Source organism: Schistocerca piceifrons, chromosome 5 (assembly GCF_021461385.2).
Source record: "Schistocerca piceifrons isolate TAMUIC-IGC-003096 chromosome 5, iqSchPice1.1, whole genome shotgun sequence".
Lineage (NCBI taxonomy): Eukaryota > Metazoa > Arthropoda > Insecta > Orthoptera > Acrididae > Schistocerca > Schistocerca piceifrons.
In genome coordinates, this window is record NC_060142.1 from 666,209,463 (window position 1) to 666,233,375 (window position 23,913).

General features: G+C 40.0%; 1 protein-coding gene across 2 annotated transcripts in view; it reads right to left on the bottom strand.

Moving 5' to 3' along the window:
- Positions 1–23,913, bottom strand: part of LOC124798115 (nitrilase and fragile histidine triad fusion protein NitFhit) — a 64,735-nt gene that overhangs the window by 20,661 nt on the left and 20,161 nt on the right. For both annotated transcript variants that reach the window (XM_047261373.1, XM_047261372.1), the window contains exons 4-5: positions 4,929–5,141; positions 2,416–2,704 (exon numbers count right to left, since the gene is read on the bottom strand). In XM_047261373.1, the coding sequence (XP_047117329.1) occupies positions 2,416–2,704; positions 4,929–5,141 (502 nt within the window). The remainder of the gene's footprint in view (positions 1–2,415; positions 2,705–4,928; positions 5,142–23,913) is intronic.

Below are 23,913 nucleotides of genomic sequence, written 5' to 3' on the forward strand. Positions count from 1 at the left end.
CAAATAAAATGATAATTCCACTTACCTTTCTTTATTTTGGAACAAAGATATACTTTAGAAGGGAGAAGTGTGAGACCTATTAAAAACTCCAGTGTGACCACACATATAGAACATGAGTGTCTTTTTACACAATTAAAACAGGTCCAAAATCATAAGGCACATAGGATTAAACCAAATCTTTTATTTATGGCTATGTTAAATAACCACATTTGTTCAAATCTCTAAATCTTTCCACTGCAGCATTTGTTGCTGATGATCAAACATAACTTCTGAATACACTGTATAAGTCAGTGCAATAACTGTTAGGAAAGAGGAGCAATGTACTGGCATTTATTGTCCTCTAAATGCTTTTTGCTTTCCCCAGAACATGCAATTAATACACACACACACACACACACACACACACACACACACACACACACAATACGTTTCCTTTAAAGCTCAAGACACTATATGAATGTCTGATGGACATCCACAATTTCAAATTTCTATCGACCTATATCAACACAGACTCCAAGATCAGTAATCACTTTTTAAATTTATTCATCATGTTTGTGCCAAATTCAGTCTTCCGTTACTTGTCAACTTTCACATCTACGCAACAATAATTTTATCGACACAGTCTTCTAAAATTTAATTTTTGTTTCTTTTTCAATTATACAGTTAACAGTTCTGCTTATTTGTGCAGATTTCCAGCTATATCACTATTATAATCATAACTTGTGTTACAACCCAGATATTTCAAATATGGTACCTGTTCAATTAATTTGGTGTTAATTACCATTCTTGACCACACATGGTATTTACCTCGAAAACCCATAACCTTCATCTCATGTAATGAAATTTCAGGACAGTATTCTCTACATATTTCATTTGCCAATGTTCTGCTAACTGGAGATCATCTTATTACTTTATCACCTGCAAACAGTGATCCACTTAGATTGGTGGGTTTATCTAATTTAATTCCTGGATAATTATATGATTTTCAATTTTTAACGTCATTTTCAGTATAAATGTCAAAAGAACCTCTCTGCCTAACTCCTTTTTATGATATGAATATAATAGAGGGAAATATTCCACGTGGGAAAAATATATCTAAAAACAAAGATGATGTAACTTACCAAACGAAAGCGTTGGCATGTTGACAGACACACAAACAAACACAAACACACACACAAAATTCAAGCTTTTCCAATCAAACCCACAGCCTTTCATCTTTCCCTCTCCTTCCCTCTTTCCTGATGAAGCAACTGTTGGTTGCGAAAGCTTGAATTTTGTGTGTGTGTGTGTTTGTGTGTCTATCAACATCCCAACACTTTTGTTTGGTAAGTTACATCATCTTTGTTTTTAGATATATAACTCCTTTTTATTTTATTTTTATCTCATTTGTCATTTTCTTTCCTGGATTCAGTAGTACTTTGTTTCACAATACAAGATTTTAATTGTCCTTATAATGTACAGTGCATACTCACTGTCACTCATAACTGCGCCTAATTTATTTCTATCAAACCAATCAAATTGGAGGTCACGTGTGCGTGAGGTGTGCTTACTTGTGTGAATGAATGGCGTGTGGTTTTCTCTCTTTTTCTGATGAAGGCTGTGACCGAAAGCTATGTGTAAGTATCTTTCAATTGTGTCTGTCTACAACTTAAGATGTCATCTTTTCGGTAAGTAGCCATCTATCCTTTCCTTACATTGTTGACAATTCAATTAAAAGCGTTTTCAAAATCTGTAAGAACAATATGGTTTTCAAAATTAAGTTGTATTTGTTTATCTGCGAGTCATTTTATTGTAAACGCATTGTATCTACACATATTTTTTTTGTTGTTTAAAATTTTTAGCCCCTTGTGATTTTAACAGAACATGGTCCTCGTGTTGGCTGAAAGGGTTTTATGCAGTGTGTGCCACGTGTTGTGAATAGTGATGAGAGCACGATGAATAGTGCAACATTGTCAATTAACATGAATATGAAAATAGCATAGTACACAATGCATAAAACCTTGGGACACTGTAAATTATTACATGCCAGCAAGTATTTATTTTTGAATTGTGCCTTACTGTCTTATTAAGATGACATGTCTAAATTATTGCAAAATGATCTATGGATGAACCAAATGAAAAAAACAACCAAATAGCCGGTAGAACAAAAAGGAGCACTAAAACCCTTTAAACCAACGCAGAAACTACTTCATTCTTCTTTTGTACTGTCATCTGCACACAAGCTCTTAGCAATCCAGTGCATGCCAAGAGGGAGTAGAAAAACTCAAATTGAATATGAACACCCAGAAAGATATGTCAAATAAAATATTTCAAAATTTGAATTACTTCACATTTGGCATCCTGTATTAAAAGATATGATCGTAATGGTTATAAGAAAAAGACACTTGCTAGCCAGCAATTTTCAAGAAAGGATACGACCAGGCAAAACACACTTCTTGTTTGTAAATGCAATTGTGTAGGGTGTTCTGTAAAACACAGCATCTGCACTAACTGATGTTTGACCAAACTGGTAAACAGTATTTTCATTAGCTATGTCACCCTCATTTTTCAGTGGCACAAGTTCAGGGTACAAATCTAGTCTTCGATGTTGCCATACAGGCATTGATGTTCTGACTTTGTCCACATACTTCAGGTCTATTTCTGCAAGTGCCATGTTAGTGCCCTCATAGCACTGGGCTATAACAACACCCCATGGGTCCACAACCTGAAGAAAGAAACAACACACAGTGATGCATTTCATAAGATCCTTTCCTCTATTGTTAACTTGTATTAATGTAGATAGTTTGTGCTAGCACACATTTTAAATATTACAGTAGGATCAACAGAAAGAGTTAATAGCAAATATCTCCAAATTTTTCAAAACCAAAGGCTTCTCTTTCAAGAACTGTCAAGATATCACCTAATGCTTTGGCCAAACATAAGACTATGGAATTTAGCATGAAATGAATAAAAACACTGACAAATGACTGATAACTACCTAGATTCACTAAGTAAGAACTTTAGGGATAGTAACTGATTAGCTGTAGATTAAATGTCATTAACACACTATTGTCATCATTACTGTCATCTACCTATTTCTGAATACAAGTATTTCCTTCTTACATTACATTTATTTATATGGAATATAAATGGACATTGTTGGAAAATAAAGTTACATGTTTCAGACCCTGTTTGGTAACTAACAAAAAACTGGTATTTAAGGTAGACTGTGGAACAATTTTATTGTTTCCATCATACATCTCACATAAGTATCATGAGAATAGGGCACAAAGAGAAACATACAGTTACAGTCATTATTTCCTTGTTCTGCTTAAAAAACGAAAGAATGGAGTCATGAAGTAGTTAATAATGGTACAAGGTGTCCTCTGCAACACACTCCACTATGGTTTGTGGAATACATAAGTACATACATTAAATGACTGAACGCTGACAAGGGGACAAATAAAAGAATAAATAAGATTTCATTTAAGTCATGAGACGTGAATTAAACAAACAAGAACAAAAGGATTGTGACAAAGTTAGATAAAAAGGATGTGTGTTCGTAAAGGGAAGTACTTGAAGTCAGTGAGCAAGAAGATTCTTAATGATTTGGAACAGAAAAATAAAGCTATAGTGTTGGATAGGTATAGTGGGAAAAGTAAGTTATAAAGAAGCCCAAATAAATGGCAATAGCTATGTACATGTGTGCCGACAATTGTCCACCTGCATACTTCTAATGAATAAATACTACAAGGGCATCATAAATTGAAAATCAAATCTCACATACAGCCATAAATCTGTGTCCCTCCCTTCTTGTTGGTTTTTGATTCATGTGCATGACTATACATTATGAATATGTTACAGTCACATAAAGCAAAGTGAGCTGGTCAGTATCTTCCTTTAGCTGAGACAGTGGTCAGTAAAACTTGTAGAAAAATATGAAAAAGCACTTAAAGATCTTCTACACACAGTAAAAAATGTTGAACTGTAACTTTCAGTACACTTTTTGGTAGAACAAATTAAACTTTCCATCTAATGTCACTGACACAGCAACAATAACAAAAAACTTGTGCCACACAAAAATGTGCAATTAGTAGATGGGCACATGATGGTGGCAGCATCCTACCAAAATGTGTCATGCCTGATAAAACACTGCTATTAAGATGTAAGTAAAGCATAAAAGTGTGTATTTTATAAAAATAAATACATATTGTCTTATTTAGGTTTCTCTCATTAATAATTAGTGTTTGATCTAGGTTTTCTTCTATTACATCCTTACAATTCCCACTCTCACCTATTCATTTGTGCATTTTTCTGCACTCATTTGCTATCTCTGAGTTCCTGTGCAGACCCTTCTGGTACCTAGATGTAACTTTCCAATTTTCGGTACCTATCTGTGATTACACTTGTTATTAAAAACCCATTCTGCCTACCTTATTTGCTTCCGTATCATGGTCTATAACTATTTTGTAATATTTAGCAAAACCTTTCAAAATGGCTAAGTTAACTTACATTTTGTTGGCATCATAACATTTTTAAAAATTTATCAGTTATTCTAAAACTGCCATTAATAAGAATCTTTCTGACGAATTAAAACTGTGTAACTGACAAGAGCTCAAATACAAATATTTGCTTTTTTGTGGGCAATAAACTGCATCTGGGACCAGGTCCAGCAAATAGTTCTGACTTGTGAGATATGTTCATATAAGAGAAAAAGTTTTAATCTTCAAGTCTAGTCATAGTTTACAAACTCACTTGCAGACTAAATAACAATCCCTCTTCCAAATGATAAACATTAGGTTTGTGGAACTTACGACCTTCATAAAATGTATGATTTTTAGAAGCTAACTATTAAATGAACTTAATTCTTACAATGATTATTATTGTTCACTGTCACAACAACCATTTCATGGCAGGTTTCTCAAGCAAGAAAAGATAAAAAGATATACCACAGCATGCCCCCAAGACGTCCGCTTCTTGTTATGCCTGCCAGTCTGGGCAGCAGCTACAACATAACACTGGCTTTCTATGGCTCGGGCTCGTAGGAGTGTCTCCCAGTGAGCAGATCCAGTCTCAAATGTGAATGCAGAAGGGTAGGTGAGAATCTGTGCACCATGTCGTGCTAACACCAGGCTCAGCTCTGGAAACCTCATATCATAGCAATGGACTGAATTAAGGCATTATCAATTGTTGAATATTTGACAAATAAGTTGAATGAAAGTAAATGACAAACAATCTTACTGTGTTACGAACAATGCATTATCAACACAACCTATTTAGAACAAAATGTCTCCCCCCACATTCTCAGATAGGAGCAAATCAAGAACACATCCCATATACAAAAGTATAAACTCAAATGGTTTGGTCACTCGGAGCCCCTTTGTTCCAGAAAAAATTAAATAAATAACATGTGCAAATGAAAATAAACTTCTTAAACAATTGGGTCCCCCCCCCCCCCCCCCCTACCGCCAATGAACCATGGACTTTGCCGTTGGTGGGGAGGCTTGCGTACCTCAGTGTTACAGATGGCCGTACCGTAGGTGCAACCACAACGGAGGGGTATCTGTTGAGACGCCAGACAAATGTGTGGCTCCTGAAGAGGGGCAGCAGTCTTTTCAGTAGTTGCAGCGCAACAGTCTGGATTATTGACTGATGTGGCCTTGTAACACTAACCAAAACGGCCTTGCTGTGCTGGTACTGTGAACGGCTGAAAGCAATGGGGAACTACAGCCATAATTTTTCCCCGGGGCATGCAGCTTTACTGTATGATTAAATGATGATGGCGTCCTCTTGGGTAAAATATTCCGAGGTAAAATAGTCCCCCATTCGGATCTCCGGGTGGGGACTACTCAAGAGGACGTTGTTATCAGAAGAAAGAAAACTGGCATTCTACGGATCAGAGCGTAGAATGTCGATCCCTTAATCAGGCAGCTAGGTTAGAAAATTTTAAAAGGGAAATGGATAGGTTAAAGTTAGATATAGTGGGAATTAGTGAAGTTCAGTGGCAGGAGGAACAAGACTTTTGGTCAGGTGAATACAGGGTTATAAATACAAAATCAAATAGGGGTAATGGAGGAGTAGGTTTAATAATGAATACAAAAATAGCAGTGCAGGTAAGCTACTACAAACAGCAAAGTGAACACATTATTATGGCCAAAATAGACACGAAGCCCATGCCTACTACAGTAGTACAAGTTTCTATGCCAACTAGCTCTGCAGATGATGATGAAATTGATGAAATGTATGATGAGATAAAAGAAATTATTCAGGTAGTGAAAGGAGACGAAAATTTAATAGTCATGGGTGACTGGAATTCGAGAGTAGGAAAAGGGAGAGAAGGAAACATAGTAGGTGAATATGGATTGGGGGTAAGAAATGAAAAAGAAAGCCGTCTGGTAGAATATTGCACAGAGCATAACTTAATCATAGCTAACACTTGACTCAAGAATCATAAAAGAAGGTTGTATACGTGGAAGAAGCATGGAGATGTTAGAAGGTATCAGATAGATTATATAATGGTAAGACAGAGATTTAGGAACCAGGTTTTAAATTCTAAGACATTTCCAGGGGCAGTTGTGGACTCCGATCACAATCTATTGGTTATGACCTGTAGATTAAAACTGAAGAAACTGCAAAAAGGTGGGAATTTAAGGAGATGGGACCTGGATAAACAGACTAAACCAGAGGTTGTACAGAGTTTCAGGGGGAGCGTAAGGGAACAATTGACAGGAATGGGGAAAGAAATACAGTAGAAGATGAATGGGTACCTTTGAGGGATGAAGTAGAGAAGGCAGCAGAGGATCAAGTAGGTAAAAGACGAGGGCTAGTAGAAATCCTAGGGTAACTGAAGAAATATTGAATTTAATTGATGAAGGGAGAAAATATAAAAATTGAGTAAATGAAGCAGGCAAAAAGGGATACATACGTCTCAAAAATGAGATTGACAGGAATGCAAAATGGCTAAGCAGGGATGGCTAGAGAACAAATGTAAGGATGTGGAGGCTTATCTCACTAGGGGTAAGATAGATACTACCTACAGGAAAATTAAAGAGACCTTTGGAGAAAAGAGAACCACTTGTATGAATATCAAGAGCTCAGATGGAAACCCAGTTCTAAGCAAAGAAGGGGAAGCAGAAAGGTGGAAGGAGTATATAGAGGGTCTATACAAGGGCGATATACTTGAGGACATTATTATGGAAGTGGAAGAGGATGTAGATGAAGATGAAATGGGAGGTACGATACTGCGTGAAGAGTTTGACAGAACACGGAAAGAACTGAGTTGAAACAGGGCCCCCGGAGTAGACAATATTCCATTAGAACTACTGACAGCCTTGGGAGAGCCAGTCCTGACAAAGCTACACCACCTGGTGAGCAAGATGTATAGACAGGCGAAATAACCTCAGACTTCAAGAAGAATATACTAATTCCAATCTCAAAGAAAGCGGGTGTTGACAGATGTGAAAAGTACCGAGCTATCAGTTTAATAAGCCATGGTTGCAAAATACTAAATGAATTCTTTACAGACGAATGGAAAAACTGGTAGAAGCCACCCTCGGGAAAGATCAGTTTGGATTTCGTAGAAATATTGGAACACGTGAGGCAATACTGACCTTACGACTTATCTTAGAAGAAAGATTAAGGAAAGGCAAACCTATGTTTCTAGCATTTGTAGACTTAGAAAAAACCTTTTGACAATGTTGACTGGAATACTCTCTTTCAAATTCTAAAGGTGGTAGGGGTAAAATGCAGGGAGCAAAACGCTATTTACAATTAGTATAGAAACCAGATGGCAGTTATAAGAGTCGAGGGGCATGAAAGGGAAGCAGTGGTTGGGAAGGGAGTGAGACAGTGTTGTAGCTTCTCCCCGATGTTATTCAATCTGTATATTGAGCGAGCAGTAAAGGAAACAAAATAAAAATTTTGAGTAGGAATTAAAATCCATGGAGAAGAATTAAAAACTTTGAGGTTTGCGGATGACATTGTAATTCTGTCAGAGACAGCAAAGTACTTGGAAGAGCAGTTGAACGGAATGGACAGTGTCTTGAAAGGAGGATATAAGATGAACATCAAAAAAAGCAAAACAATGATAATTTAAGTGTCAGGAAGTCTTTCTGAAAGTATTTGTATGGAATGTAGCCATGTATGCAAGTGAAACATGGATGATAGTTTGGACAAGAAGAGAATAGAAGCTTTCGAAATGTGGTGCTACAGAAGAATGATGAAGATTAGATGGGTAGATCACATAACTAATGAGGAGGTATTGAATAGGATTGGGGAGAAGAGGAGTTTGTGGCACAACTTGACAAGAAGAAGGGATCGGTTGGTGGGACATGTTCTGAGGCATCAAGGGATCACCAATTTAGTATTGGAGGGCAGCGTGGAGGGTAAAAATCGTAGAGGGAGACCAAGAGATGAATACACTAAGCAGATTCAGAAGGATGTAGGTTGCAGTAGGAATGGGGAGATGAAGAAGCTTGCACAGGATAGAGTAGCATGGAGAGCTGCATCAAACCAGTCTCAGGACTGAAGACCACAACAACAACAACAAACAAACAATTAGGTTGGAATATCACCCAAGACTTTTCATAACAAGATGAGACAGAATTAATTGTGGAATGCCAACAAGAGATGTGATTTCAGAGCAAGAAAGTTGATGAAAAGGCAACCAAAATATCAAATATAACAGCTATACAACTGGAAAAAGCAATAAAATATATGTTGATGACACAAGCAAACATCAGATGGTAGGAAAAACATAGATTTAAAACTACAAAATGAAGAGAGGTTTCTAGTACAGAGTGAGACTTGTTGGGATAGCCAAGGTGTGTGGAGATCTTTAGGGGGAATTACAAACACAAACAAACACACACACACACACACACACACACACACACACACACACACACACACACACAGACAGAGAGAGAGAGAGAGAGAGAGAGAGAGAGAGAGAGAGAGAGAGAGACTGGGGGGAGGGGGAGAGAGACTGGGGGGAGGGGGAGAGGAAGTAAAAGAAGAGAGACAATAGTGAGGATGTATATCTTACGCAAGTAGATGGTGAGAACCAGTCTCTTGTTGTAGGGTTGATTTCTACTGCAAAGTTCTGAAGTGTCTTACAGTAAAATATGTGCCATTTGATGATACTGTGATGTATAACATTAGCTAGGGGAGGTTAAAGTGTATTTATAAGTACAGGTTTAACTACATCAATTCATTATTGCTGCCAAATTCGTAATCATCATGCCAACATAGAAAAATTGAAAAACACTGCTCATCTGTGAAATAAATATGGTTTGGCATCATCATCACCAAATTATAATTAACAATTAACAGAAACAGGTAGAGCCTAATGCTGCTGCACATTCACACTGACAGGTATAAAACACAACAGTAGAAATCTTGGTTCTTTCTTATGTATGTTTCTGCTTCCAAATGACAGTAACTCAGAATTTTCTGGTGAGAACATATTTGGTATGTGCAATTCACAAACAGGCTTCAGCTTAAATTAATGCCTCCACCTGTTTGCTGCTTCTTTTTCCAGTAACTACTCCTGCCATTTTTCTTATTGTTGCCATTCTCTATTTGTCATTATCTCCATTCAACACCTGCTACACTGTTATCATCATCTCAAATAATGTTTTGTGTTATTCATGCATCTTTTTCCTCTCATTTGCTCTCTCTCAGTTTGTCCCTATGATATTTTGTTCTCAGGTTTTTTGCACTCTCTTTCCATTAATTGTTTGTGTGTTCTACTTCCATCTTCGTTAATAATATTTTCACATTCTTAAATCTAATTAACTCCTAAATCATTTTCTTTCTAGTTCCTGAGTGCTGATGTCTCAGTTTTTGCTTCATTTCAGTTTAAATTAACTTTTCCCATTCTGTGACACTGTATTAACCACATCTATCTGTTTTAATGCTATTAACTAATTAAATTAGTATGACATGTTCAGTGGCATGCTGCCATTCTTGGCTGCCTTTCATTCATGCTTCAAAATTTCCAACTTCACAAATTTAGAATAGTTTGCTTGTATTTAGAGTTTTTGGTGTGCAGTAAGACACATAAAATACTGCAAATTGACCTAACCAGCAATACTTAATAATGCTTGTTGTTGTGATCTTCAGGCTGAAGACTGGTCTGATGCAGTTCTTCACATTACTCTATCCTGTGTACCAAATTTTACAGACTATAAGATGCTACCCACTATAAGACACACCTAAATTTTTATGTAATTTTTTTAAAAAATAACATTTTTACCATTTTTCTTATTAGATTGCAAAACCAGACTAAAAAAATTCTTAGTTTGTAAAACTGAACTGACCTTTAAAATCCCTGAAAATTCTCGTCTTCCAGATTTGGCCATTTTGCTTTCGGTTCTCTACTTGGGCATTTAGTCTTCCTCATTCTTTTCAGTTCTTTTTTACTAGTTTGTACATGGTAAATGTTTTTTTTTTTTTTTCTATTGGTGGAGGGGCAAAATGTCACTCAGCTGCTCTGATTTTATGTTGTTCTGCCTATGCTATTATTTTCAATTTATCAATATTATGAAACAGAAAGTTGCTACTCACCATATAGCGGAGGTGCTGAGTCACAGATAGACACAACAAAAAGACCAACACAAATAAAGCTTTCGGCCAGTAAGACCTTAGTCAACAATAGACGAAACACACACACACACACACACACACACAAACTGAATCCACACTGATTCGCGTGCGCGCTTGTGTGTGTGTGTGTGTGTGTGTGTGTGTGTGTGTGTGTGTGTGTGTGCGCGCGCACGCGCATCTATTGACGAAGGCCTTACTGGCCAAAAGCTTTATTTATGACATTCTTTTTGTTGTACCTGTCTGCAACTCAGCATCTCTGCTATATGGTGAGTAGCAACTTTCCTTTTCATAATATTGTTACATTCCAGCCAGGATTTTCCATTGTTTTATTTTCAATTTATAGCTTGCACCATACAAATACCTTTTATTTTTTTCCATTATGAAATTAACTATAACAAAAGTATTGTCCTGTTACTGATAACACAACTCAATTTCAAGTTCACTGGCACCATAGACTGGATGCATTATAGGCTAGACAGTGATCTGTGTTTATGATGGCTGGGTGGGATGGAGACAGTGTTAGCAATCCCTGCAACTCATATTTGTCGCATCTACATGTACATCTTTATCTACACTTACACAGATACTCCACAAGCCACCATAAGGTGCATGGTGGAGGGTACCCTATACCACTTCTTGTCATCTCCCCTGCTGTTCTGCTCGCAAATAGAGCGAGGGAAAAACGATTGTCTGCACACATCCATAGGAGCCCTAGTTTCTCGTAGCTTATCTTTGTGGTCCTTACACGTGATGTACATTGACAGGAGCAGAATCGTTCAGCAGTCAGCTTCAAATGACGGTTCTCCAAATTTTCTCAACAGTGTTTCCCGTAAAGAACGCCGCCTTCCCTCCAGGGGTTCCTGTTTGAGTTCCCGAGGCACCTCTGTAACTGTTTGAACCTACCAGTAACAAATCTATCAATCCTCCTCTGAACTGCTTTGATGTCTTCCTTTAATCTGACCTGATACGGATCCCACACACTCGAGCAATACTCGAGAATAGGTTGCACCAGGATCCTATATGCAGTCTCCTTTACAGCTGACCCACTCTTTCCTAAAATTCTCCTAATAAACTGAAGTTGACCATTTGCCTTCCCTACCACAGTTTTCACAAGCTCGTTCCATCTTATATCACTTTTCAACGTTATGCCTAGATATTTAAACGACTTGAGTGTGTCAAGCTGTACATTTTCCCACATTTAGGGCCAGCTGCCATTCATCACACCAACTGGAAATTTTGGCTAAGTCGTCTTGTGTCTTCCTACAGTCACTCAACTTCGACACCTTACCATACACCACGGCATCATCAACAAACAATTGCACACTGCTGCCTACCCTGTCTGCCAAATCATTTATGAATATAGAGAACAACAGCAATCCTATCACACTTCCCTGGGGCACTCCTGATGATACTGCTGTCTCTGATGAACACTCACCACTGAGGAAAACATACTGGGTTCTATTATTTAAGAAGTCTTCGAGCCACTCACTTATTCCATATGCTTGTACCTTCGTTAACAGCCTGTAATGGGGCACTATGTCAAATGCTTTCTGGAAGTCTAGAAATATAGAATCTGCCTGTTGCTCTCCATCCATAATTCCCAGTATAACATGTGAGAAAAGGGTAAGCTAATTTTCACATGAGCGATGCTTTCTAAAACCATGCTGATTCGTGGACATAAGCTGCTTAGTCTCAAGAAAGTTTATTATATTCAAATTGAGAATGTGTTCAAGGATTCTGCAGCATACCGGAGTTAGTGATATTGGTCTGTAGTTTTGCCGGTCCATTCTTTTACCTTTCTTATATACTGGAGTCATCTATGCCTTTTTCCAGCCACTTGGGACTTTGTGCTGGGTGAGAGATTCACGATAAACACTAGCTAGGTAAGGGCCAATGCCGTGAGTATTCTTTGTAAAATCAAACTGGGGTTCCATCCAGACCTGGTGATTTGGTGTTTATTTGCTTCTCTACACCATGTATGCTTATTTCTATGTCCTCCCAATGGGGGTCTGTCTGATGGTCAAATGATGGTATGTTTGTATGGTTCTCCTGCATGAATGATTTCTTGAACATGAAATTTAGAACTTCGGCTTTCATTTTGCTATCTTCAACTGCCACACCAGACTTATCAACAAGGGACTGAATGGAAGCCTTAGACCCGCTTAGCGATTTTCCATGCGACCAGAATTTTCTCAGGTCCTCTGCCAGATCTTTTGCTAAAGTGTGATGGTGGCAACTGTTGTCTGCTTTGCGCATAGCTCTTACCACACAGCATGAATCTCTATTAACCTTTGCTTGTTGTCAACTGTGCATCCTCTTTTGAATCTAAGGTGCGACAGCCTCTGCTTCCTCACCATCTTATGAATTTCGTTGTTAAACCATGGTGGGTCTATTCCATCCTTTATCCACTTACTAGGCACGTAACTCTCCAGACCACGATTTACAATCTGCTTAAACTTTGCCCATAAATTCTCTACATCCATCTTACTAGTACTAAGTGATCCAATTTACTGTCTAAGTAAGATGTTAATAACTGCTTATCTGCTCTGTCTAGCAAGAACACTCTCCTAGCCTTCTTGACTAATTTATTAACTTTCTAAATCGAAGTTCCTATAATGACATCATCGCAATTTTATACTGACATTATCAATAAGGTCTGGCCTATTTGTAGCTACAAGGCCTAAGATATTTCCATTGTGTGCGGGCTGCCGACCTAGCTGCTCAAGACAATTTTCAGAAAACGTGTTCAAAAATATTTCCCATGACTGTCTGTCTGTGCCTACCACAATGAATTCATAGACATCCCAGTCTATACTCAACAGGCTAGTCACTTCCGACTAGTACTGCTTGAGCTGAGTATTTATGCACTATTGACCACTGATTTTCTTTGAATGATTCTGGAACTGCCACACCAGAATAGGTTGGCCAGTAAAAACATCCATCAATTAACTAAGTTTCACCTACACCTATTATATGTGACCAGACGACTTCAATGTCACACGCAACTTCGATCTCAATAGAGACAATATTTTTGTAAACTGCCATGAAAACTCCCCCTCCTATGGCCTCTAATCTATCTTTCTGATAAATGTTCAAGAACTTGCTAAATATCTCAGAGCTTTCCACTTTGGGTTTCAGCCAGCTCTCAGTCATATCGGTGAACTGCTGGTGCCAATTGAATCCAATGTTGCCAGATAGAGAGATGTTTCCCATGGCATCGGATATATGGCCATTTTTAAGACTGGTGGGAATTTGATTTCAAACACTGGACGTTTTTATATTAATTGCGAGTATAAGAGGCACCTGAATTTAGGAGGCAATTTTTTGAAGGAAGAAGTGCATCTTAACAGTCCACAAAATATGGCAAGCCTCTTCACCTCTGAATAACTACTGCAACCTACATTCTTATAAATCTGCTTACTCTACATCTCTTGGTCTCCGTCTATGATTTTTATCCCACACACTTCCCACCAATACTAAATTGGTGATCCCTGATGTCAAGCGTCGAGCGTGCAGGGTGCAGGATGCATAGTGCAGTTGATATGCAGCAGGGGGAGTCAGACCACGTTCCGAGTCAACGCATTTCAACTGTCATAATTTTATCAGTAAATTGTCATAGTATTTGTTACGAAGTCCTCGAATTTACTGCCCTCCAGGAAAGCTCTCATGTTCAAATTATTCCTGGGACTGAGAGCTGGCTGAAACCTAAAGTGTAAAGGTCCGAGTAATTTAGCGATGCATTTAGCTATCGTACTGCCTATTGTACTGCCTGGCCACCTGGAGACAGTGTAGTATTCTGAGGGGCTCACGAAGGCCTTTACAGACAAGGACTATCCTCCATACCCAGTCCGCAAACAGATCTCCCATGCCATTTTCCCTCACACACCCAACCCTCACACTACCCCTAAGAAACAGCCATGAAGGAATGCCTCCTTGATCACCCAGCACCACTCTGGTCTGGTGGTACTGGAACAACTGAATCACATTCTATGTCAGGGCTTTGATTTCCTGTCACCATGCCCTGAAATAAGGGATGTTTCCCATGGCATCGGATATATGGCCATTTTGTGGATGGAGCCATCAGAGAGGAGATGTTCTACATCCAGGAAGGTGGCACGCCGGGTTGAGTAGGATCAGGTGAAGTGGATGGGGGAGAAGGTGTAGAGGTGGTGAAGGAATGAAGACCAGATGTCTTGGTCCTGAGACCAAATTAGGAAGATATCAGCAGTGAACCTGAACCAGACCAGGGGTTTCACATGACGTCATTGTAGCAACTATGGTTACAAAAGCAGAGTGAGAAAGGAGAAGAGTGGGGAAAGATGGGCGTGTGCACTGGCAGAGGGCAACACACAGAGTGTGTGGGGGGGGGGGGGGGGGGGGGGTGAGAATAGGGAGGATGTCAGACTGGGATGTCTACGGATAAACTGTGGGGCGTACGGACAGACAGTGGTGCAATTTAGCTCGGCAACCCACACCCAACAGAAATATCTTAGACCTTGTAGTTACAAATAGGCTGGACCTCATTGAGAATGCCAGTATACAAACTGGGATTAGCGATCATGACGTCATTGTAGCAACTATGGTTACAAAAGCAGAGTGAGAATGGAGAAGAGTGGGGAAAGATGGGCGTGTGCACTGGCAGAAGGCAACACACAGAGTGTGGGGGGGGGGGGGGGTGAGAATAGGGGGGATGTCAGACTGGGATGTCTACGGATAAACTGTGGGGCGTACGGACAGACAGTGGTGCAAAATACTTTTGGACATGTTTTCTTTAAACCATCTTATCCAGCTAGCTCGGCAACCCACACCCAACAGAAATATCTTAGACCTTGTAGTTACAAATAGGCTGGACCTCATTGAGAATGCCAGTATACAAACTGGGATTAGCGATCATGACGTCATTGTAGCAACAATTGGAAAGACAGATTGGAGGCCGTAGGAGGGGAAGTGTTCATTACAGTTTAAAAAAATATTGTCTCTATTGATGTCGAAGTTGAGTGCAACAGTAAGTTATTTGGTCGAAGACGTAGGTGAAACCAACTTAATTGCTGAATGCTATTACCAGCCACCTGATTCTGCTGTGACAGTTCTAGAGTCATTCAAAGAAAGTCTATGGCCAGTAGTGCGGAGATACCCAGATCATGCAATTCTAGTTGGTGGTGACTTTAACCTACCAGATACAGACTGGGATGTCTACGGATAAATTGTGGGGCGTACGGACAGACAGTGGTGCAAAATACTTTTGGACATGTTTTCTTAAAACTATCTTATCCAGCTAGCTCGGCAACCCACACCCAACAGAAATATCTTAGACCTTGTAGTTACAAATAGGCTGGACCTCATTGAGAATTCCAGTATACAAACTGGGATTAGCGATCATAACGTCATTGTAGCAACTATGGTTACGAAAGCAGAGTGAGAAAGGAGAAGAGTGGGGAAAGATGGGCGTGTGCACTGGCAGAGGGCAACACACAGAGTGTGGGAGGTGAGAATAGGGAGGATGTGATGGGACAGAAGGGTGGAAACTGTTTGGTGGAGGCTGTGGGGACAGTATGTTACCGTGCCTTGAGGCATGGATGATTTGGAGATTGCAATTCAGAAAAGCTGGTAGTGGAGGGGAGGATCCAGATGGCTTGGATAGTGAAGCAACCATTGAAATGAAGCTTGTTATGTTCAGCTGCATGTTGTGCCACAGGGTAGTCTACTTTGCTCTTGGCCACATTTTGGTGGTGCTCGTTTGTCCTGATGGACACTTATTGGCAGTCATACCAATATAAACAGCTGTACTATGATTGCAGCAGAACAGGTATATAACATGGCTGCTTTCACAGGTGGCCTGGCCTCTGATGGGATATGATAAGTCTGTAACAGGACTGGAATAGGAAGTGCTGGGAGGGTGGATTGGGCAGGTCTTGCACCTGGACCTTCCACATGCTTGTGGCAAGGAGTTGGGATTGGGAGTGGCACAGGGATGTGTTAGGATGTTGTGGAGGTTGGGTGGGTGACTGCACATCACTTTAGGAGGGATGGGAAGTATCTTGGGTAGGATGTCCCTTATTTCAGGGCATGATGATAGGAAATCAAAGCCCTGACGTAGAATGTGATTCAGTTGTTCCAGTACCACCAGACCAGAGTGGTGCTGGGTGATCAAGGAGGCATTCCTTCATGGCTGTTTCTTAGGGGTAGTGTGAGGGTTGGGTGTGTGAGGGAAAATGGCATGGGAGATCTGTTTGCGGACTGGGTATGGAGGATAGTCCTTGTCTGTAAAGGCCTTCGTGAGGCCCTCAGAATACTACACTGTCTCCGGGTGGCCAGGCCGTACTATAGGTTTTTTTTTGGTGTGGTAAGAGTGATCCAGGGACTGTTGGTTGTTGATGGGTTTAATGAGGACAGAGGTGTGGATGGAGCCATCAGAGAGGAGATGTTCTACATCCAGGAAGGTGGCACGCCGGGTTGAGTAGGATCAGGTGAAGTGGATGGGGGAGAAGGTGTAGAGATAGTGAAGGAATGAAGACCAGATGTCTTGGCCCTGAGACCAGATTAGGAAGATATCAGCAGTGAACCTGAACCAGACCAGGGCTTTCACATTTTAGGAGGCTGGGAAATGGCCCATAAACAGGTTGGCATAGGAGAGCACTTTGCAGGTGCCCATGGTGGTGTTCTGTTTCTCACCCAACCTCCAAAGCATTCTAGTCCATTCCTGTGCCACTTCCAATCCCCCCCCCACACACACACACAAAGGATAATATTCTGTGGAAGGCCCAGGTGCAAGACCTGCCCAAACTACCTACTTAGCACTTCCTATGCCAGTCCTCTCACAGGCTTACCCTATCTCATATACCAACTCTGCTGCAATCATTGCTCAGCTTTTTATACTGGTGTGACTACCAACCAGCTGTCCACCAGGAAAAACAGCCACTGCCAAACTATGGCCAAGAGCAAAGTGACACAACGTGCACCTATACGTAACACGCTTGATTTAATTGGTTGCTCACTACCCAAGCCATCTGGTTCTCCTCCACCACCAGCTTTCCTGGGCCATAGAGACAGGAGTTTCCCTTACAACACATTCTCCACTCCCAAAATTATCCCTGCCTCAACCTACAGTAGCATACTGTCCTCCCACCCTCCAAGCTACTGTTTGCACCCCCTCTGCCCTATCACCTCCTCTCCATTCTCATCTACCACATTCTCTATGTGTCATCCTCTGCCAATGCAATTGCCCATCTTACCTCACTCCTCTCCTTTTTCATTCCTTATCCCCCCCCCCTTCTCCTTGTCCCACAGCCTCCTGACATTGTGCCTGTTGGCAGTCTAGTCCCTGCACACACCACCATACAGTGTTCTCTCCCCCCCCTCCCCCCCCCCCCCACCACGCCCACCAGTACACTGCTATCCCTTCCCCTTTCTCACCCCATCCAGATTGCTGCTTCCATTCTACATATCAGCTGCATTCCAATCCGAAGCTGCCTGAGACATTGGTCATATGTGCATGAGGTGTGCTGGCTTGTGTGCGCACACTTCTTTTTATGGCAAAGGATGTGGCCAAAAGCTAATATGTAAGTATCTTTTAGTTGTGCCTGTCTGCAACTAACATGTCACCTTTACGGTAAGTAGCAATCTATCTTTTCCTCCCTACTCAAATTTATATTTGATGTTAACAAATTTCTCTTCTTAACAAAACTTTTCTTGACATTACCAGTATACATTTTATATCGTCTCTACTTCAGCCATCATCAGTTATTTTACGGCCAAAACAGTATACGTCACCTACCAATTTTAGTGTGTCATTTCTTAATTCAATTCCATCAGCATCACCTGACTTAATTCAACTAAATTCATTACCCTTGTTTTGCTTTTGTTGATCCTCATTTTAAGATACTGTCCATTCCATTCTGCTGATCTTCTAAGTCCTTTGCTGTCTCTGATAGAATTACAATGTCGTATTTCTCCTCCCTGAACCTTAATTCTTTCTCAAAATTTTTCTGTGTCTTCCTTTACTGCTTGCCCAATGTACAGAGTGAATAACATCAGGGACACACTAGAACTCTTGCCTCATTCCCTTCTCAACCGTTGCTTCCCTTTCATGCCCTTTGACTATTATAACTTTCACCTGGTTTCTGTACAAGGTGTATATAACCTTTCACTCCCTGGATTATATCCCCATAACCTACAAAATTTTTACAGTGTATGCCAGTCAACATTGTCAAAAGCTTTGCCTGAGTCTATAAATGCTGTAAACAAAAGTTTGTCTTTCTTTAATCTCCCTTCAAAGAGAAGTCTTAGGGGTCAGTATTGCCTAGTGTGTTTCTACTTTTCTCTGGAACCCAAACTGATCTTCTCAAAAGGTAGGCTCCAAACAGTTTTTCCATTTTCCTGAAAATAATTTGTGTCACTATTTTGCAACCATGACTTATTAAATCGATAGTTCGGTAATATTCACACCTTTTAACACCTACTTTCTTTGAGGTTGGATTTATCCCACTTTTCTTGAAGCCTGAAGGTATTTCACCTGTCTCATACAATTTGCACACCAGGTAGAACAGTTTTGTCATGGCTGGTTCTCCCAAGTATATCAGTAGTTCTGGGGGTCCGTTGTCTCCTCCAGGGACCTTGCTTTGAATTGAGTCTTTTTCTCATAGTATCATATCTCCCATATCATTTTCATATACTTCCTCTTCCCTTTTTATAATACTGCCTTCAATGTTCTTGGTTAACTACTCCTCTCAAATCAAACACAGTCCCTATCTCCGTAAATTTCTCGTGCCATATACAACTGATGGACATTGTGATGAATCTCCTCCATATTTAGTTCAGAAGGTCTGTCTGTATATCCAATTTTGCTTCAATAAACCTGTGCCTGCTCTTGGGGAGTAACCATTTTATACGGAGATCATTTTACAGTATGTGTAACATGCGAAAGTAGTTTAATTAAAAACTTCAGAACCACTGAGTTGGAAGATATTGCATCAGTTGCCTATGTAATTTTTTTTTTTTTTTTCAATTGTAAAGAACTTTTATTGGCATCCACTGTCCATGGACCGTGATCTTCAGCTTAATGTGTCCCTTTCACTCCAGCATATCTTCTAATGTGATCGTCACACAATACACTTTGTCAACAACTTGACTCATCTCTCTCTCTCTCTCTCTCTCTCTCTCTCTCTCTCTCTCTCTCTCTTTTCTCCTTTGGGTTCAGTAAAGAACTTCTTGGTCCATCTGCTGCCCATTCATGGCTACATGACTTACCCACCCCATTTCATTTTCATTGTAGTCATTATTACTTCAGTCCAGTGTACTGCATGATCCTTTTAATGTTCCTCCTAGTAATTCCCAGCACACATTTTTCATTGCTCACTGAGCAACTATCAGTTTGAGGATGGCTTTTGTATTTAAAGTCCATATCTCACAGTCAAAACTGGTAAGTACAGTGATTGTAGGCATTTCACTTGCAATAGATAAGAAACTTTTTAAACCCTGTTTAGTTTTACAAAATCTTGTTATTCTTTTCTTTCTTTCTTTTTATGTTCATCCAAATGTTAGCTCCATCTACCCTAGATATTCACTCTCATCAACTGGTTGTAATGCTTCTCCATGTTAGTTATACATTATCTTTGTATCTCTCACTCACCCAACGGGTATGTTCCTGTCAATCAGTGATTTGAGTGATCTGCTCCTTCCTTCCAGACTTTACCAACCTATCCCTCCTTTACTCTCTGATGAAGGAGCTAAGGCTACTTGTTTTATGTCCTGGATGGAATGTAACAATATTATGAGAAGGAAAGTTGCTACTCACCATATAGCAGAGACGCTGAGTCACAGATAGGCACAACAAAAAGACTCTCACAATTAAAGCTTTTGGCCATCAAGGCCTTCATCAACCGCGCGCACGCGCGCGCGCGCGCACGCGCGCGCGCGCGCGCGCGCGCACGCGCGCGCGCGCGCGCGCGCGCACACACACACACACACACACACACACAAATCACGCAAACGCAACTCCTCACACACACGACTGCAGTTTCAGGCAGAGTGGTTTCAGTTGCTTGAGACTGCAGTCGCGTGAGTTGTGTTTGTGTGCGCGCACGCGTCTGTGTGTGTATAGTTGACAAAGGCTTTGATGGGTGAAAGCTTTAATTGTGAGAGTCTTTTTGTTGTGCCTATCTGCGACTCAGCATTTCTGCTATATGGTGAGTATCAACTTTCCTTCTCATAATATTGTTTTATGTCCTCTTCTTCAATAACACAGGTTTTGCTGAACACCAGTTAATTACAAATACACCACAAAAATAATAGATCCTGACTCTTATTGAGCCAAACACAAACTGACTTCTAGAGGTGGATACCTCTTGGCAATTAATGTACGCAAATAATAGTGTTAGAGAACATTGTAACTTTGTCAGGCACGGGAGCACTCTAATACAAACCACTTCCCAGTGCATGAAAACACTGTCAGTGCACTCATGGTAGGCACAACATACAGTCGAACAGAGAATGAGGACCACAGTGCATTAGGAAGATAGACATATCTGAGTGAGGACCAAACATTGACACCTGGGAATAACAGTGTCTGAATCAGTGCCCAGAAAATAGCCATGTATGGCAAGGTCATTGTAAATAAGTCTACAGAGAGTATGTAGGACACATCAGTGAGCTGAGACAAGTTTTAGAATTGAAGTTTCTTTGAAAATTAATTAATTAAACGGTTTTGTTATCCTCAGACTGGTGGCCTCCTAAGTACACTGGGTTGGCTCACATCCTGATATCTGTCCATGGCCCACAGAAAATCAACACAAAAACTGGGTGCAGGACATTCCAATTTGGGATTATATCAGCCATACTTCATTATTTTGGTATTCATTTTACCGAAGAAGTAGGAAGACAAGCCAGGAAGTGCATCAACAACAATAGCATCGAAGTTCATTAGCTGCGGTGTGGTGCGAGGCTGGATTGTGGTCCAATGTCTTGGCAATATTTCAGCAACGTGTTGTAGACAAAATACAAAGATACAACAAGTATTAAAATTATTAAACAGACAATTCTTCCTGGAAATGCATCTCAGCCATCATTAGCTCAGGAAAACCTACTTGATTGTCTTGATTCTAAGTATGAGGGCAGAGGTACCTAAAACAACACAATACACACATATACATGTCTATCCTAATTGGTGCAATTTAATTCTCTCAACATCCGAAGACAATACTGTACTACTAATTCAAAGTGTCTCTGCTTAGGCAGTATTAGCTTACATTTGAGTTAGGTAAAGTTCATTTAGCTATGACAGTCTGTATAGTTTTTTGGTTCATAACATTCATAAGTTTGTGGGCTGTTGGGACTGCCATGACAGCATTCTCTATGGTCTGCAAACTTTAACAGTTCCCACAGCGCCTGCTTGTAAAATTGGCACTGGCAAACTCTGAGAGTGCTAATGCAGTCCAGCCACTGATAATTTTCATTGTTCCACCCAATGCATAATGAAACATGTTTCTTCTATTGAAATTTTGTGTCATCTGAAGAAGATTAATGTTAATTTTGGATAACTCCCTGTACATTGGCATCTTCTTCTCAATGCAGAACATTGAAGGGAGATAAGTACTGAGTCTGTTCTCTTTCTAGGACACATTAGTGTTTCCAAGCATGCAGGCTGCACCAATCATAGTACTTATGTTCACAATTCCACACTACTAGTTCAAATTGCAGTATGTTGCATAGAGCTGATACACCTCCAGCCTCATATAACAATACATTTGTTTTCCTCACACCTTTCTACCAAGTATTCCAATTGACAAAATTGCACCTCCCTACACATAACTAACTTCAAATGAAACAGGATAAACAAAACAAGAAACAAATGTGAAGCTAATTAAACTATCTGTACTGACATTTGCTCCTCTGTCCTGCAAAAGGCTATTGTATTGACTTACTGATGCCTCACCATAGCTGCATGTACCTATGAATATCTATCAAACAAGTTCTTGATTTATTATTTTTTGTAGCACTTCATTTTCCTTTGATCAGTACTACTGTAATTTCTACACATAATCAGTATACATGTGTCAGAATATGTACTTATTGGAGTACTAAAATTTTGTGACCTAACCTGTTAAAAGAATAATACATAATTTCTCATAACAAATCCATAAATTTAAGTAAAACTGAAACTGATACTGCATTTGGTAGTTGGTTTCCTGTATCTTGGAATGTGTGATCACCATTACTTTCACAGACATATGTACCAAGTATTAATTTCCACATATAGTTTCAAACTCTGAAGGTGGCAGGGATAAAATACAGGGAGTGAAAACCTGTTTACAATTTGTACAGAAACCAGGCTGCTGTTATAAGAGTCGAGGGGCATGAAAGGGAAGCAGTGGTTGTGAAGGGAGTAAGACAAGGTTGTAGCCTATCCCTCATGTCATTCAATCTGTGTATTGAGCAAGCAGTAAAGGAAACAAAAGAAAAATTTGGAGTAGGAATTAAAATTTATGGAGAACAAATAAAAGCTTTAAGGTTTGCCGATGACACTGTAATTCTGTCAAAGACAGCAAACGACCTGGAAGAGCAGTTGAACGGAATGGACAGTGTCTTGAAAGGAGGATATAAGATGAACATCAACCAAAGCAAGATGACGATAATGGAGTGTAGATGCTGAGAGAATTAGTTTAGGAAATGAGACACTTAAAGTAGTAAATGAGGTTTGCTATTTGGGGAGCAAAACAACTGAAGTGATTGAAGTAGAGAGGATATAAAATGTATACTGGCTGTGGCAAGAAAAGGAAAGCATTTCTGAAGAAGAGAAATTTGTTAACATCGAGTATAGATTTAAGTGTCAGGAAGTCGTTTCTGAAAGTATTTGTATGGAGTGTAGCCATGTATGGAGGTGAAACTTGGACGATAAATAGTTTAGACAAGAAGAGAGTAGAAGCTTTTGAAATGTGGTGCTACAGAAGAATGCTGACAATTAGATGGATAGATCACGTTACTAATGAGGAGGTACAGAATAGAGTTGGGGGGAACAGAAGTTTGTGCCACAAACTGACTAAACGAAGGAATCGATTGGTAGGGCACGTTCTGAGGCATCAAGGGATCACCAATTTAGTATTGGAGGGAAGTGTGGAAGGTAAAAATCATAGAGGGAGAGCAAGGGATGAATACACTAAGCAGATTCAGAGGGATGTAGGCAGCAGTAGTTACTTGGAGACAAAGAAGCTTGCACAGGATAGAGTAGTATGGAGAGCTGTATCAAACCAGTCTCTGGACTGAAGACCACAACAACACCAACAATTAGAAGCACTAACAAGGAATGGTTAGAGGGCAAATGCAGGTCTATAG